Below are 17016 nucleotides of genomic sequence, written 5' to 3'. Positions count from 1 at the left end.
ATGGCAAAAAAGGCCGCAATAGAAGCAGTTGACAGAACTTTTAGAGATATAATGGATAATCTAGAACCATTAGGTGGAAAAGTGGTTGTGTTTGGAGGAGATTTTCGACAAGTGTTACCTATTGTCCCACAAGCTACAAGACAACAAACTACTAATGAAAGTTTGGTAAAGTTGTACATTTGGAATAAAATGGAGAAAATCCAACTAACTAAAAATATGAGAGCTCAAAGTGATACTCGTTTTGCATAATATTTGTTGAAGATTGGAAACGGAACTGAAATGTCAACAGAAGATGATTATATTTGTCTCCCTTCCAATATCACTGTTACAGGTGCAAATGAAGAAGATTCAATATTGAAGTTATTGAATATTGTTTATGCTGATCTGAAAACGCATGCTACTTCAGCAAATTACATGACTAGTAGAGCAATTCTATCGACAACAAATGAGTATGTTGACCAAATCAGTGAAAGAATGATTGAGCTGTTTCCTTCTTCCATGAGTTATGATGAAGCAATTGATGATACACATAATTATTATCAAGAGAAATTTCTCAACTCATTGTTGCCTAATGGTGTTCCTCCACACAAATTGTTTCTTAAAAAAGATTGCCCAGTTATACTATTGAGAAACTTAGACCCAGGTAATGGTCTATGTAATGGAACTAGAATGGTTTGTCGTAAGTTTCGCAAAAATATAATTTATGCAGAAATTGCAACTGGACAAAATGCAGGAAAAAAAGTTGTTCAACCACGAATACCAATGAGTCTTGCAAACGACAAAGGGTATCCATTCAAGTTCAAGAGAAAAAATTTTCCAATAAGATTATGTTTTGCAATGACTATCAAGAAGGCTCAATGACAAACAATACCAAATGTAGGATTTTATCTTCCTCAAGATGTCTTTTCTCATGGTCAACTATACGTAGCCCTATCGAGAGGAGTCTATATGACAATTACTGATGAAATCAAAGGATTTGTGGACAAAAAACATTGTATACAAGGAAGTTTTGAATTTGTAGTTTGAATTGCTTAATTTGTTGTATTCATTATTATAATTATTATTATTGGGAAAATTATAAAAATCAACACTCTCAGTGGCAAATAGAGTGAGTTTTCTTTTTTTCTTTCTTTTTAACATTGTTTTTGGTAATTTGCATGAGGTGAAAATAGTTTTTCTTTTTAAAAAATTGTATTATTATTTATATTACGTAAAACAATCAATGAAATACATATTTTTTAAGTTAGAGATTATTTATTTAACAACCATCGATCGTTATAAACTAAATCAAACAAAACAAACTAATAAATTAAATAATTTAAATAATACATAATCAAAATAAACAAAATCAGAATTTAATTTTAGAAAAATATATTAAATTCGTATAAACATATCATGAATACAAGTGTATTATTAAAGTAGCTATTAAACTAAATAGAACCTTTCACAAAATATTCACACTTTTTTTAAAAAAGCTCTCTGTTTTTATGCTTAACTAATCCTTAACTCCGTACGTATATAACACGTTTTGAGTATGTTAGGAAGGCAAAATCGCTTATCATCTCCACACTCTCTACAAAATGCCAAGGAGAGATTAGGGCTTAATTAGTAATTCATATAATTATTAATTAAACTAAATTGTCTTTATAATATAAATAAATATATGTATAATACAATTGCACGTCTCTTTTCTAACCTATAATTTTAACGTGAATAGTGAATGTTATAATTGTACATCTCTCTTATAACCTATAGTTGTAATAACTTATAGTTTGAATTTAAATGCTTATCTTTCTGCTTTTACACATTTATCAAATTTTGATATTGAGATGTAATAAATATTTGTTTTCCTTAAAAAAAAAATTTATATATGAATCAATGAATGTTAAATTTTATTTATATTAAATTAACATTTGAATCAAATTCAAACACATAGCTTAACTCAAAATTAACTATATAACGACGTATTTTCACACATTACGTTTAAACATCGTTGTTTTTAATTTTGTCACACGTCATCATAAAAAACGAGTATAAAAATCTCCATTACATCTAAACGAGTACAAAGGCTTTTTCAAAATTTTATTTTTTTCATTGGAATGAATTTGGAGGATTGCTGGTAAGAATTTTTTTGGAGGTTTACGGGAAATATGGATAAATTGGGTGTTATAGTTTCGATGACATGAACTCCAAACAAAGAATGAGCTATCAATTTCCTTTGATGCCCACCGAGAATGACCCGTGACATGTTTGAATAATATTAAACTTAAATATTATTATATTAAAAGATATTATTCCAAAATTAGATAATAAAATCAAAAGCTATATTCCAAAGTTGAAATAATAATTTACGTTTTTTATTGTAAGAAAAGTGAGATATACTTAGAAAAATGTCCAAAGGTACCAATGTTTTAACATATTCTATAACACAAATGGTCACTTCCTCTGACCTTCATAGATCTATCCTCGTGCCTTGTGCTCATAATCCCACCATTTTAATTTAAATATATAACATACATTATATTATATTCGTTCAAACCTCTAATTTCTTGAAAATTGAAAAGTATGTATCACTAATTCTTCAAATTATTCTAAACATAGAACTTTGTTTCCCATTTTTGCTCTACCATTTACTTCAATTTCATCCTGTTGTTCTCATGTAGAAGAATTACGTCACATGTCAACCAACTATATCTTAAGGAATCTTGACAGAGTGGAGAGTAGGTAACAAAGAATCAACAAAAAATATTAAAACTTAGTGTCATTAGAGTTTTAATTAACTTTTTTTATGAATGTTGATTAAGCTCTAAGAAAGAAAATGTTACTAATTTATCAAATAAACTAAAAAAGGTATTTATTTTTTCAAAATGCAAATCTCCCACATACAGAATAAAAATAAAAATGGGTGTTTTTTCGTAATTTCACTAAGCGTTGGCAGCTTCCGAGAAGCTCCACTAATATTTATCAATTTCAAAGGTTCATCTGCCTACTCTGTTTTTCTCTTCGGAGACTCCGTCGGAGAAGGAAAAGAAAAACGAGCACCAAATCCAACCGGGCAGACAAATGGCTGCTTCCGATACTTTATTTGATGTAATTGTGGTCGGTGCCGGGGTAATGGGAAGTTCGACGGCCTACCATCTTGCTAAAACAGGGAACAGAGTTCTCATTCTCGAGCAATTTGATTTTCTTCATCACAGAGGCTCTTCTCATGGTGAATCTCGTACCATACGTGCCACCTATCCAGAGGATTATTACTATGGCCTCGTTATGGAATCTTACGAGCTCTGGCGGATGGCGGAGGAGGAAATTGGCTACAAAGTCTACTTTCCGACGGAACAGCTCGATATCGGCTCTCCCGACGACAAAAGTCTCACCGCCGTCGTTGATACCTGCCGGAAGCATTCGATCCCTCATCTGGTTTTGGATAGTGGGGAGTTGAGGGAGAAGTACTCCGGCAGGGTGGAGATTCCGGCGGACTGGGTGGGGGTGTGGAGTAAATACGGCGGCGTAATTAAGCCGACGAAGGCGGTTTCGATGTACCAAACTTTGGCTTACAAAAACGGGGCCGTTATGAAGGATAATGCGGAAGTAGTGGAGATTAAGAGAGATGAGAGTAATGGAAGAATAGTTGTTTCGATAGCCAATGGGGAGAGTTTTCGTGGGAAAAAATGTGTTGTGACAGTTGGAGCTTGGAGTAAAAAGTTAGTTAAATCAGTTGGTGGGATTGAATTGCCGATTCGGCCATTGGAGGTTAGTGTTTCGTATTGGAGGATCAAGGAAGGGTTCGAGGCCGAGTACGCAATCGGAGGGGGGTTTCCAACAATAGCTAGTTATGGGGAACCGTATGTTTATGGGACACCATCATTGGAGTTTCCGGGATTGATTAAGGTGGCTATACATGGTGGACATGAGTGCAACCCGGACAAGCGATCGTGGGGGAAGGGAGGGCGGCTACCGATAGCTGCGTTAAAGGAGTGGATAGACGAGAAGTTTGGAGGGAGGGTGGATTCAAGTGGACCAGTGTCGACGCAATCGTGTATGTACTCAATGACTCCAGATGGGGACTTTGTGATTGATTTCTTAGGAGGGGAATTTGAAAAGGATGTGGTGATTGGTGGGGGGTTTTCGGGGCATGGGTTCAAAATGTCACCGACGATCGGGAGGATACTAGCAGAGCTTGCATTGGACGGGGCGGCGGAGGGGGTGGAGTTGAAGTATTTCAAGTTAGCAAGGTTTGAAGAGAATCCAAAAGGTAATGTCAAGAGCTTTGCAGATCAAGTAAAGCTTCACTAGAATGATTAATCTCAAAGGGCATCTGTGTTGTCTACTTTCTTTTTATTCTTCTTTCTCTCGTCATAATGAATATCGAATAACTCCTCAGCCCTTTCTTAATCTAAGCAACTTTTAAATTTCAATATGTGGGACCAAGAGGTTCCTTTGTAAGTGGTCAGGAAAATGTCTTACTTCTCTGACATTTTCTTTTCTTATGTAGAGAATGTTATTCAGGTGGTAAGTGGGTGGTAAGTGTTGAACTGAATCATGGAGTCCAAAATTAATAAATTGGAACGAGAAAGTTCATGTTTGAAGTATTGAATCGGTAAAATTTAACGATAAATTATAAAAACAGTTATTTAACACAAACTCATGAAGTCAATGAGACAAATAATCCTTTATTATACTTATTTGGCTACAACAAGAAGGAAACATTTAACCATCATCCATTAATTTAGTGAAGAAAAAGATACATAATCTCAATAAAATCACGGATATATTTATATATATATAAATATATAAAGGAAACATTTTATAAAATCAGATTTAAGGTTCAAAGATAACACAACCATTCAATTTCAGAAACCAAAATTAAATTACAATTGAAGGGGCAATGAGATGTAAAGTAAAGTAAATTGAAAATAATTCAAAAGCTTACTTGTCTAAAAGCTGGAAAGCCTAAATTTTGTAGGCTTTGTAGCAAAAAATTGTAACAAGAATAAATTGTATCTTAGTACAATCTGAAAGTAAACAAATTAATGATCTATACTCTGTAATAGACAATGATTCTGTGATGTTTATTTGATGCACCCAATCAATCTGGGATTTGCTAGGGAAAAAATGGGGGAAATCCCAGTAGTTTGGATGAACAAAGGAAAAAAAAATATCATCTGACCACTCTAACAGTAATAGTAAACATGTACAAACGAATGATGAGCCTAATTATCTATTTGAGAGGAAGCGTAACCAGTTATATGAACTCCGCTCTTCGATTCAAAACAAATTTGGACCTGGAAAAAGGAGAAGGCAAAAGAGGACTAATTATCTCCATCAACATGGTGTTCAGTGTGCATAACTAAATATGTAAACAGAAGATCAACTTTTAAGGTTAAATAAGTAACTATAATCGCAAACAGCTGGAGAAAAGACAATTAAAATACTTATTCTTTCAAAAATTGCAATATTAGTGTGTACCGTGTATAATTTATGGAAAACTTTGGACTTGAAACGCGTGTGGTGGTGATTTAAAACATGGTGGTGTTTGGTTGTCCTGAGTTCTACTCCAAATGGTAGTTTACAAATACTTATGAACGGTAAGAATAATATTGCAATGGATACTTTTTAAACCAAAGATGAAGTATAAAGGTAAAGGTAAAGCCAAAGCCAAAGCCAAAGCCAAAGCCAAAGCCAAAGCCAAAGCCAAAGCCAAAGCCAAAGAAGAATAACTAACCAACTTGAGTTCTCAAACTACAAATGTGGCAACAAGTGCATGTAATATGGCCCAATAGAATATAATTCCCAGTCGTAATGCAGGCTGCCGCATCAGCGCCCGATCACAAGATACCCTAGCAAAATTGCATACAAAATCTTGTTACATACTTGTTCGGATTTACATAATTTAATGACTGTGAAAATGAATATCTGAATGCCTACCAAAGACCATCAATCATGTCTGTTGCACGTCTTGAAAATTTTGGAACAAGTCTTGATGAAGCTAATGACTTGAAACCATGCACTAAAATGGACGAGGATCAAAGGAACAGTAAGTTAAGCCGTCTAGAAAAGGAAAAAAGTTGAAAAGCAAGGTGAAAGTAACCACATTAGTTTAGAGTTTTACCTTTGTCGTCATCTTCATCCTCTAATCTATTACTACTGCTAGCAGGATCCACATCTATGGCAATTGCAACTTGATCGGTATTGCCTTTGCGTAAGCTACGAACTTGAGGTGTAATAGTACTGCTTGCAGCCCATTTGTTAATCTGCGCAAGAATGCATGAATAGTTAAATTACTTCTATTGCATAGCAAAACAGAAAATGAGAATTGAAAAACACTGTCTTAACATTACCATCCTGGCAAACCAAGCAAAAATATACATTTTAGTTGATAAATTAGTTGAGGGGAAAATGCAATGTATAAACATGCACGAGCCTATTTCAACAAATTCAGTGTAATATCCAAAATTGCAAGACATAATGTTTGAAGTAAAAGCGACAGGACAAGTCCCATTTCTAACCTCACTTAAAATTTTACAGGATGTAGTAAACAATATAATCAAATGAAAAGAAAAGAAAAGAGCTACTAATAAAAACCTCACCAATGGTTCGGATTCAAAGATTTCAGGGGCCGCACTTCTTGCTTTATTATCATCTCCAACATCTTCAAGCGAGTTTAGTTGCAATTCCTTGCATTTCAATTCTTCTACCTTATTCTTTTCAACCAGTAACAATTCGTCCTTCCTTTGAGATGCTGCTTGAATATCCTCAATTTCTTTTAAGATTGATGTTATCTTCTTCTTGAGAACTTCCTTGCATTCATGAACTTCGTTTGCCTGGTCACTATGACCTATATGAGACAGCCCCGCCCGAGCTCCCACCATGTCAAACCATGTTATGACCTCATTGATATCCTCTGTACTTCTGTTGCTTGTTTGAGTTGCAACAAGAGCATCATTTGTACATCTTGTTACCTCTTGTCTCAAAAAGGAGATTTCAGCATCCCGATCTTGCAACTGTGCTTGAAGTTTTTCAACCTCCGTTAAGAGACTTTCAGATAGATGATGAAGCTCATCAAATTTTGTCACAGTGATTGAGAGCTTTTTTGTGAGCTTCCCCCGAGAAGTTTCAATGCCCTCAAGTTCGTGATTCTTTTCCTTCAAGACTTTTTCCAGCTCCTCGATCTTATTGGTCAGACCTTCCATCTGTACCTCTTCTTCATCAAGTGCATGCATCAAAGCTTCAATTTCTGTAGACATCAAAGCAAAGCCAGCCTGAGCATTGATAGTCTTACGAAAAGTGGATATATGAAGAACTTAAGCACAAATTAACATACCTTGGTCTTTTGATGCGAGCAAATCTGTGAGTGATTTGACCCTCTCCCGTAACTCATCTGAGATGGACAAACCATCTTGCAACTGCCTTAATCTCTGCTCGAAGGCCTTCCTCTCATTGTCCATTTGTTCCATTACTTTCTCCAACTCACGAACCTTATCTTTTGAAGCTTGGAGATCAAGCGAATATCTAGTTGCAGTTCCTTCTGCTTCCTTGATTTGACCAACAAGATCCATGCAAATCCTTTCCTTCTGGATGTCCTTTTCCTGAAGCTCCTTCTGCAAATTTGCTATTGCAATCTTCATTTCTGTTACACTACCATCAAACATTTCAGCTTTCAGACCTATAAATTCCCTTACTGTTAACAGCAACCTGTCAGCAATTGTCTGGACATATTCCTCAGACAATAAATGAGTTCTTCCTGTGCGTGAAAGTTGATCAGGTGCTGTGGAGATAAAATTCACTCCCAAATTTTCACTAGTCAAATCATTTCCCATTAGTTCCCCTTTTCTTTGGTCAACTTCCTTAATTGTAGATCTGCATGCTTCAAGAAGCATGTCAACGCTTCTACATAGGATATCGCCTTCCTTTTCTTTATCTTTTGCAACTGATTCACACTGTTGCACCTTTGACTCTAATGCTTGGACCAACTCTTTCTGTGAATTAACTTCTTGATAAAGCTCCCCCAGTACCTTAGATAGAGAATCAGATTGTTTATGGAATGACACAGAATGGCCATCTATCATTTCTTTCAGATCCCCAATTTCCTTCATCGATTCTTCTAGTTGATGCACAATTTGACTATGTATTTCCGTTGCAACCTTTTCGTCCATAGCAGAATTAGTGTAGGAGTTCAACCAGGAATCCAGAGCAAAAAAACTCCCCTACAAGAAAAAGAATCTTCGTCAATAAGCCCATTGATTAAGACCTAAATAGATTTTCAACAGTACAAAACCAAAACAAATTTTAAACCTTATTGTGTACTATTTACAGTTCTGATTACCTTATTTAGTTATTAATTAAAAACTAACATTAGATAATTGTTTTTATTTAACTAATGTGTTTACTAAAGAAGTGAGTGCATTCGGAAGAATGAGGCTAGAGACGAGATTAGTTGTAATAAAGCAAAAATTTACAGAGTTGTTGTAAACCTATGTTGCTAAGTTGAAAAAAAGTAGATTTAACAATCTCAATAACTTGGATTTATAGAAGTAGCAACCAAACATGGATTTGCCATATGCTTAATCCAAACCCACACCACCTTAAAAGCGGAAACCAAGAGTTCACAAAATGAAAATCAAGTTTCGTGTCAGCAACTCTGATAAATGCTTGACCCAAGGGGCACTCAGACCAGGGTCAGGTACTGAAATACAAAACAGCTATCAAGGGAAACAGGTAAATTTACAGAGGAACCAACGTACCTTGTCCTTCTTAAAGGCACCAGACACAGTGGAAGGAGAAGGATTGACCTCGGTAGGTTCGTTAGCTTTAGTACAGGACTCAATAGCAGCTTCCAGATTATAAAAAGCATCCAAATCCCTAGAGAAAGCATCCACAAGTAAGCTATTGATCTCATGCAAAGCCTCCTTTAGTCGATCAAGGCCAGATTTTAATCCCATAAATTGAGAAAATTGGTTCTTTCTTTCCTTCAATTGGAGAGTAGATAACTTTTCGAGTTCTGAAAGAGCTTCAAGCTTGGAACTCTCTGCTGAGTCCCTTTCCCTGGTCATTTCAGCAATCTCATCGGAAGCTTTTGCTAGCTCCTCTTGGAAAGCATCATTTCTTTCCTGAACTTCATTCAATTCTGCCAGAAGCAACTCTGCTGCTCTTCTGGACTTCACAGACTCTTGTTCAGAGAAAAACATGGCTTCACGCAGATCAAAGCACAGTTTTCCAACATGTTTCAGTTTCTCAATAGGATCAGTTTCGTTAACATCAATATTCACTTCAATTTGATCTAACGTGCTGATAATTGAGCTCAATTTATATTCTTTTTCCTGTAAATTGCTTTCCATTTCAGTCAACCGGTTCTTCAAAGACAGATTTTCAGATTCCAGGGCCTCCACCCGTCCTGGGTAAACAGAGAAATCCTTAAACTTCTGCTCATAACTAGCGAGAGTATTTTCCTGAGACTTCATCTCAGATCTCAGTCGTTTCAACTCAGTGGTCATCTCTTCAATGGTTTGTTTCAGAGTGTCTCGTTGTTGAACCAAAGACTTTCCCTTCCGGACAGCAACATTTAGTTTCTCTCTTACAGACGTCGACTTCTGCTCCTCTAGATTAAGCAGTTCCTCCAACTCGTCCTTCTTTTTATCTAAACTTTCAACCTTGACAATTAAAGATTCATGCATCTCCATATATTGATCTCTCTCCTTTGTCACAACCATCAATTGATGCATTGCATCCTCTAGATCTTCCTTGAGAACATTTATATCATTTTGCCAAGCAACCTGCGCTTCTGTGCTTCTGGCAAGCATTTCTTCAGTATCAGCTCCATTCATAATGCTCCTAGGCACAGTATTCCCCGACAAAGATGCTGAATAATTTTGAATTAGCTTCATCACCATCAATTCAAGAAATTCAATGCTGCAGCTACCAGGAACCAAATCATTCATGTCTTCCTCTCGCAATGCATTACTTACCAAAGCCTCCAATTTCCCTATTTTATGCTCAGTAGAAATTAATTTATCCTGTGTATTGCTTAATTCATTTTGTAATACTATGTTCTCAATTTCTTTCTCAAAAGTTCCAAATGATAGATGGTCATTATGATGATGGATTATTTCCAACTTTTCAGAAAGCTTCTCTCTCTCAAGCAAGACTGACTGGAGCTCTGCCTCAATGTGAGAAATTTTCTTCTGTGAATCATCCAGATCTGCAGTTAATGACTCACTATAGTTCTCTAAGTAATTGACCCTCTGATGGAGAGAATCCCTATCACGACAAGCCTCCGAAAGGGATCTGTGCAACCATTCAATTTTATCTTCTGGCTCCATGGACCGGAAGTGTGAAGGAATGTCAATCTTTTCTAGAAGCTCTTCCCATCTTTGCACTATAATATTCCTTTCCATTAATGACTGTTCAAGCATTTCATTTTGTTCAGCAAGCCCATAAAACTTTGTTTGGAGCTCCTCATATTTTCTTCTCAAATCATCCCCAACATTTGCATCCGGCTGCACTTCATCTTTCCAGGCATCTGTAATAACAAAATTAGCATCAGAGCCTGAGCCTCCTGCAACTGAACTCCTTTGATCCCAGTCCGTATGGAGTAAATTCTCACCCATACTTGACTTCGCTAACCAATCAATCTTATCAATTATGTCTCTTGAATGAAAATTCTCTGGCAAATCTAGTTCATCAAGAATCTCCTCTATCCTCTGAAGAACTGAATCTTTAAGAAGAAATGATTCTCTTAGTGCAGTGGCAGAATTCCGAATGTACGAAAGCTCAGATTCCAGTGCTTCAACACGCTCTCCTGCTTCTGAATAGGTTTTAAGTTTCATTTCAGTCTCATTAAGCCTGGTGTCTTTCATCTGCAACTCCTGCAAGCACCTCTCCAGTTCACTGGAATTCTGTGCCAGTAACTGCTTCAAATTATCCCGTTGTACAATCAAACTTTTTCCCTTGGCAACAGCTATGCTTAGCTTCTCTCTGATTGCAGACACTCGCTGCTCTGTTTGTTCCAGTTCGTTAACTTTATCCTTTAGTTCAGATCGCGAAGCCATTAAGGCTTCCTGCGCCTGGCTCAAGCTTTCTTTTAGAAGAACAATTTCACATTCATGATCAAGAATCAAGGTGCTCAAGTCATTCACACTTTCCTGCAGTCCCGTCAATTTCATCATTTTGGATTCAGACTCTTCTCTAGATAGGCCTAATTGCAACTCAGACTCCCTGTATTTTTGTAAAAGCAATGATACCATAGATTCCAAATAAATAGCGGGTATTTCAGCATGATACTTCTCAGTGTCTTCTAGTGATAACACACTTTGAACATCTTTAATCAATTCTTCAATGCCAATCGAATCAAGGCATCTCTCTCTGAACTCAACAAATTCTACTGTCCTACGTTCCAAGTCTGTGCAAAGTCTATCGTTTACAGACTGAAGTTGCAGTTTCTCAGTAATACAATCCTCTAGCGATTTGATTAAGGCCTCAAAGTTGCTGTAATCTAAGGGATCACCCACCATCTTGATTTGCATGTTCATATCACTTCCGCTGACAGATCCACAAGAAGCAATATGAAGTTTTTGCAATTCACCATATAACTTATGAAGCATATCAACAGTAAATTCATTCCTTCTAAACAAACTATCATATTTTTCAGTTACTTCTTCATATGACATCCTACATGCTTCGCCATTGGAAGCAGTTGCTTGAAGTCTCTCTCTCAGATCATCAATCGTTTTGACAGCATCTATGACAGAGGCAGAAATGCAGCTAAGCAATTGGTCACTAGTGCAAAATTTGATGGCTGGAGTATCAGATTTCCCTAATGATTCATCAAGCTTAACAATTGTTTCAGCAAGCTCCAATAAGAAAGAGTGCCAGTCCTTCTCAAGTGTCATTGCCCTTTCAATTGCTCCCCCCTGCAAATTGTCTAACTGATTACATATCAAAGAAACCATCTCATTTGAGCTTTGAGGAAGATCGCACAATTGACGCTCCAACTCAGTAAGTGTTGATTCATATCCACATAACCTTTCAGCAAGCTCCCTATTAAAATTCTTGTGGTGCGTGGCTTGTTGCTTTAAAGACTTGTTAAGAATCTCAAGTTCATAGATCTTATCACCAGCATCGTTCAAATGATGTTTGAAGCAATCAAATAAAACCCCGTGCTCAATGTTGGCCATCACCCAATTGTTGCTGTAGTTCTCCAAAGCTTCAAATTTGTCCTTGAATTCGTTCAATGTTGATATAGCAACATTCTGATGATCACGCTCTCCCTTGAGCAACACACTGGCATTCTCACTGTCCACAACCACTTGGCGAAGCAATACTCTCAAATTTTCCACAAGTTCAATTGATAACTTATATGGATCGTTAGGTGACTGGATTTCAGCCTCTACCTCGTCTTCTTCAACATTTACCTGCGACTCAAAGGCTTGAATTAGTTTAGAAATAGCAGGTGCAGCCGTTTTACTACCTGACCTGCTAGAGGCAGAATTGGACTGCAACCCTGTGATTTCCTTCTCAAGTCTCTGTAACATGAGTTCTGCTTCCTCCAAGTGTTGACCCAAAGTTACAAACCCAAGAGAATCACCAAAGATTTCCTGTTCAGTCACTTCGAAGGGTTTCCCACCAGTAAGAACAGAAGAAGGATTAGGTAAACATTTCTTGAAAGTGATCTGGGAAGAAACATTTTCTTGGAAATTATTTCCATGATACTGGTCAGAGCCTGCATTTTCAGCCCGGTCCTCGTCTTCTCTAGTTCTCGTTTGCAGAGAAATTATTTCGCCACAAAGTTCTTCAATTTTAAATTTATATATATCAAGACCGTTGCTGAGAAATACATTTTCTTCAGTGAGTTGGTCAAGCTGTGCCAAAGCATCTTTAAGGTCACCCTCAAACTTTACACGTTTCTCATGTTCAGTTGACAGTCTCTCATCAAGAACAAGCAGCTCAGACGCCATTGTCTCATTCTTATGAAATAAATGGTTCTTATCTTCTTCTACCTTCGTCCTATCTTCTGTTACCAGTGCAAGGTTCTTGGTTAAGTTCATATTTTCCTCTTGTTGAGTAGCAACCAAGTTTTTACAATTGGCAAGTTCAGCTGACAGAGTCCCATTCATCTGAAACAACTGCTCTCTTTCTTCTTCAAGCTTTGTTTTTTCCTCTGCTACTGATGACAAACTCCCCATTAATTTAGAATTTTCAGCCTCCAGAGCCACATTCAAACTCTTTAAGCTACTTAACTCTGATAATATCTTTTGATTCTCATCACTATACAACTCCTTTTCCTCAGCTAATTTTATTTTATTTTCATTTTCAAAGGTGATAATACCATTTAATCTTTCCTTCTCCCCTTCCAACATTGTCACCAAATGCTTGCAGTCATCCAACTCTTTTGCCAATCTGAACATATCTCCATGTAACTTTTCCAAGCTATTCTCTGTCTCACTTGTTTTAGAAGAAAGCTTTTCTATCTCTGCCTCTGCAGTTAGCAGCTGATCTCTGAGCTTCTCCTTTGCAGTTGAAACATCTTCAAGTTCAGATCTGCAATGTGAAAGTTCATCGACGAGGCTCTGATTTCTCTCAACAACTTCATTGAGGGAGGTATTGAGCAGAGCCACATCTTTGGTTGATTTAGAACGATGGTTATCAAGCTCCATTTGTAGTTCATTCTGCTCAGTAATTTGCATGTTAAAGATTTCTTTGGAGCAACTTGATACTATCAACTCTTCTTTCATTCTTTCCAGTAAATCAAAAAAATTACAATCTTGTCTAAAGGAAGAAAAAGTTTCTGACTGTGCATCTGAAGTTGCGGTCATATGTGCATTAAGAGAGATAGTATTGGCATCTCTCACATCAGAAACTTTCACGCTTGTTTGTGAAGCCATTCCGTGACCCTCAGACAGATCTGCAAAATTATCTTCTGGTATAGATTCTACTTGAGACCTGCTTGAATGTATTGTATCTTCAGCATGAACTTGTCTTTCTTCTTTCCAGTCATCTCTACTACTACTTGAACTATTCTCCATGCCTAAATTTTCTCCCGGACTAGAAATTGAATAATTATTTGATTTGGTTACAGCAACAGATATAGATGTCACTCCTGCTGCAATATCCTCTTCTTCATTGCAGCGTGTTTCTTTAAAAGTAGTCTCTGCTGCAGACTCACTTGTGCCACCAGTGTCTAGCTGCTTGTCTCCTGCAATCTCTGTTTCATGGACTTGACCAGGCTGCATCACTGCATCCCCCATGCCTACCAATCAAAAACGTAAGAATATATTTAATCATAAAGGACTTGCACTAGGTTTCCTTGATCACACAGTTTATCTGGACAATCCATCGATAAAATAGATTAGCAAATAAGTACCAAAGAATAAGAGGACAACCTACATCTTCCCTTGCTTGCAACAAAGACGTAGACGGTGAAACCAACAGCTCTTCTTCCCTACATCCGCCCCCTACTTCAACTATTCTTCCTTGCTGCTCCACAGAAGCAGAAGAAATTTGGGAAGATGATTCGGCGAAAGACAAATTGGAAGTAGGGTTGTCGTTCCCTTCAACATCAGTAGGAACGGAAGGTCCAGATGATACAAATCCAGAGGCCTCAACATTTTGGACTGTGTGTTCGAAGTCCTCCCTATACCCCACTTCCTGCATCGAAGTCTCTCCCTGGTCAATGGCTGAAGCTTCCGCTAAATCCATCTCTTGCTTAACAGAAACTGTCGAATGATCATCAGTCTCTGCTGCCAAGGAATGTTCTGTAGAAGATGATGCTGAAGAATCTACAATATGTGGATTGCGATCAACACTGGATGCAAGTACTTCATCACTGGAAAACCTACCAGATGTGGATTTAGCAGCACCAATCCCAATGTCTGCATCTGCATCATGCTGTTCCAATTTACTAGTATTTCTTGATGAACCTCCTTGGCTACCACTGCCCTTATTATCCTTCTTCTTACGGAATTGCTGGAGCTGATAAATAGAGAAAATAAAGGGGGAAATCATACATTTCAGCTTGTACAGCCAAATGGGAGTGAATGGTGCAGAGAAAACCATTCTTGAGACAAATGCCCTTTCCAAGTTCAAATAAATCTCAGATAAGTCAATAAAAATAAAGCTCAAGAAAAAAAAACCCTTTTTCAGAATATGTTCTTCATATTGAATGAGAAACTAATACCCAAACTTAATATTAAACCCTATGAAATGAGCATAAAGAAATCTACCAACTGGGAGTCATTGGAAGCCCGAAAAAGGAAAATAAGAGGGTACAAATTAAAAAATAGAGTAAACAGCAAAATTTTGTTACCCCACTCAGTCTACATTACACCCTACGAAATGAGCAGAACGAATTTCGCTTTTATGAAACTATCGGCTACAATAATGTAATACTTTTACATTTTCCCATTCAACTCACTAAATGAGACACTTAACATTTATTTTAAAATGAAAATAAAAGGAACGCAAATTTACCTTCTTCCTGCCTGCGGCGAGCAGATCGGAACGGCTCTTGTTCTTGTCCATCCGATCTACTCCGTTTTTTGCCCCCACACTTACTTAAACCGTAATCACAAGTGAATCATTCATCTTTTCCAATCCACCAAAACTCTACAAAAACAATATTTCACATGAAAAATAATGATTTAATATATAATATCACAGTTCGTAAACGCCGCATTTCATGTTTCCACACCAATAATAAAATAAAGAAAAACACAGACTACTTTCAAATCCTAACTATCACATCACCGCTTCAATCCAAAAAGCAAATATCAAACTCCTCCTAAACTATTCCAAGAATCGCACTTCTACATTATTCAAAAAAAAGAATCAACACCAATTACTTTGGATTGAAGCCATAGAAGGCGAAAAAAACAAGAAAAGTAATAAGAGGGAACGATTTGAAGGAGAGAAAGAACAGACCTCGATTGGAATCGCCTAAATCAATTGCAGAAGTTGGAGATGGATTTGGATTGTGAACAAAAAATCTTCACCTCCGTTTCACTCTCCTCCTTGTAATGCTTCGCTTTTTTGCTTTCCAGATCTCACGCAAGCTCCTTCTCTTTTCGTTGGTGAAACGTAGAGTCGACGAACCAAATAAATTGTAATGAAAAAAAAAAGGGAAAGGAAAGAAATGGAAAGAAATGTGTTGGTTTGTGTTCTTGTTCTATACGACGCCGATTTGCAGTTTTTGTGAGTCCTGAGGAACCGGCCTCGACCGTCGGTGCGAACCCGGTTCATCTGTGAATATCAAACACGTGTAGTTTGTTGTTTCTTTTTTTCTTTTTCTTTTTTTCAAAATTGTTACAATTATACCTTCAAACTTTTAATAATGAAAATTAACTTCAATAAATGTTAAAATTTGACGACTTAACTTATGATAATTGTAAAAATTGAATTCACAAATTAGAGACGAACATGATATACCAAAAAACCAATTCGATCGAAGTCAGTTAGCAGGTGTCGATTTGGTAACATTTCAATTTGAAATTTTTCAATGAATTAAATTGGCGAGCTTACTCTTACTCTTCATTGTTGAGTTTGTTTTGAATATTTACTAAACCAAACATGATTGGTTCGATGGCAGTATGATTGAAAAATCGACACATTAGTATGTCGATTATCACGCCTACCACAAATTACAAAAGATTGAACTGGTCTCAAAAGTTGTACAATTGATACATTCTACACAATTACGTAAGATCGAGGGTTTAGTTTTTAAATCTTTATAAGTTGGATGGCTAAACTTTTAGTTTCGAAATTTTTAGGATATAGTTGCAACTATCATCATACTTTAATGTGGCATTTACTGTTTACATACTATAGATATGGGAATGTGTAGATTTGAACCTCTATTTTGACAATTTGTTTCAATTCTCATTGAGTGTCATACGTTTAAATGATTTCATCTCTAGAACTTTAGTGTTTTTTAAATTTTAATGTTATTTACATTGTTTACCGTTTTTCAATTTGGACTTTTTATGTTTTCACAACTAGACAAGTTAGTTAACGAGCTAATAATCAAGT

General features: G+C 36.6%; 3 protein-coding genes across 4 annotated transcripts; 2 read left to right on the top strand and 1 right to left on the bottom strand.

The window, feature by feature from the left end:
- LOC101211322 (ATP-dependent DNA helicase PIF1-like) lies at positions 1-861 on the top strand. Its single transcript, XM_004136398.2, has 2 exons — positions 1-165; positions 262-861. The coding sequence occupies exons 1-2, from the start codon at positions 1-3 to the stop codon at positions 859-861; spliced, it is 765 nt and encodes a 254-aa protein (XP_004136446.2).
- A 2088-nt stretch (positions 862-2949) lies between these two features.
- On the top strand, positions 2950-4589 carry LOC101211572 (probable sarcosine oxidase). The gene has a single exon (XM_004136399.3). The coding sequence runs from the start codon at positions 3064-3066 to the stop codon at positions 4291-4293; it is 1230 nt and encodes a 409-aa protein (XP_004136447.1). The 5' UTR covers positions 2950-3063; the 3' UTR covers positions 4294-4589.
- A 304-nt stretch (positions 4590-4893) lies between these two features.
- LOC101211810 (centromere-associated protein E) lies at positions 4894-16147 on the bottom strand. 2 transcript variants are annotated; one of them, XM_011654231.2, is made up of 10 exons: positions 15913-16147; positions 15463-15597; positions 14376-14964; positions 8742-14242; positions 7322-8204; positions 6588-7234; positions 6110-6251; positions 5926-6007; positions 5723-5837; positions 4894-5282 (listed from the first exon to the last, which is right to left on the bottom strand). In XM_011654231.2, the coding sequence occupies exons 2-9, from the start codon at positions 15511-15513 to the stop codon at positions 5735-5737; spliced, it is 7998 nt and encodes a 2665-aa protein (XP_011652533.1). In that variant the 5' UTR covers positions 15514-15597; positions 15913-16147; the 3' UTR covers positions 4894-5282; positions 5723-5734. The 2 variants fall into 2 exon arrangements, with proteins under 2 accessions (XP_011652533.1, XP_004136448.1); XM_004136400.3 differs by lacking the exons at positions 15463-15597; positions 15913-16147 and having other exon boundaries at positions 14380-14522.
- Between the last annotated feature and the right edge of the window lie 869 nt (positions 16148-17016).

This window comes from Cucumis sativus, chromosome 3 (genome assembly GCF_000004075.3).
Source record: "Cucumis sativus cultivar 9930 chromosome 3, Cucumber_9930_V3, whole genome shotgun sequence".
Classification (NCBI taxonomy): Eukaryota; Viridiplantae; Streptophyta; class Magnoliopsida; order Cucurbitales; family Cucurbitaceae; genus Cucumis; species Cucumis sativus.
The sequence above is the reverse complement of the archived record's forward strand: the minus strand, read 5'-3'. Positions and strand labels throughout refer to the sequence as shown.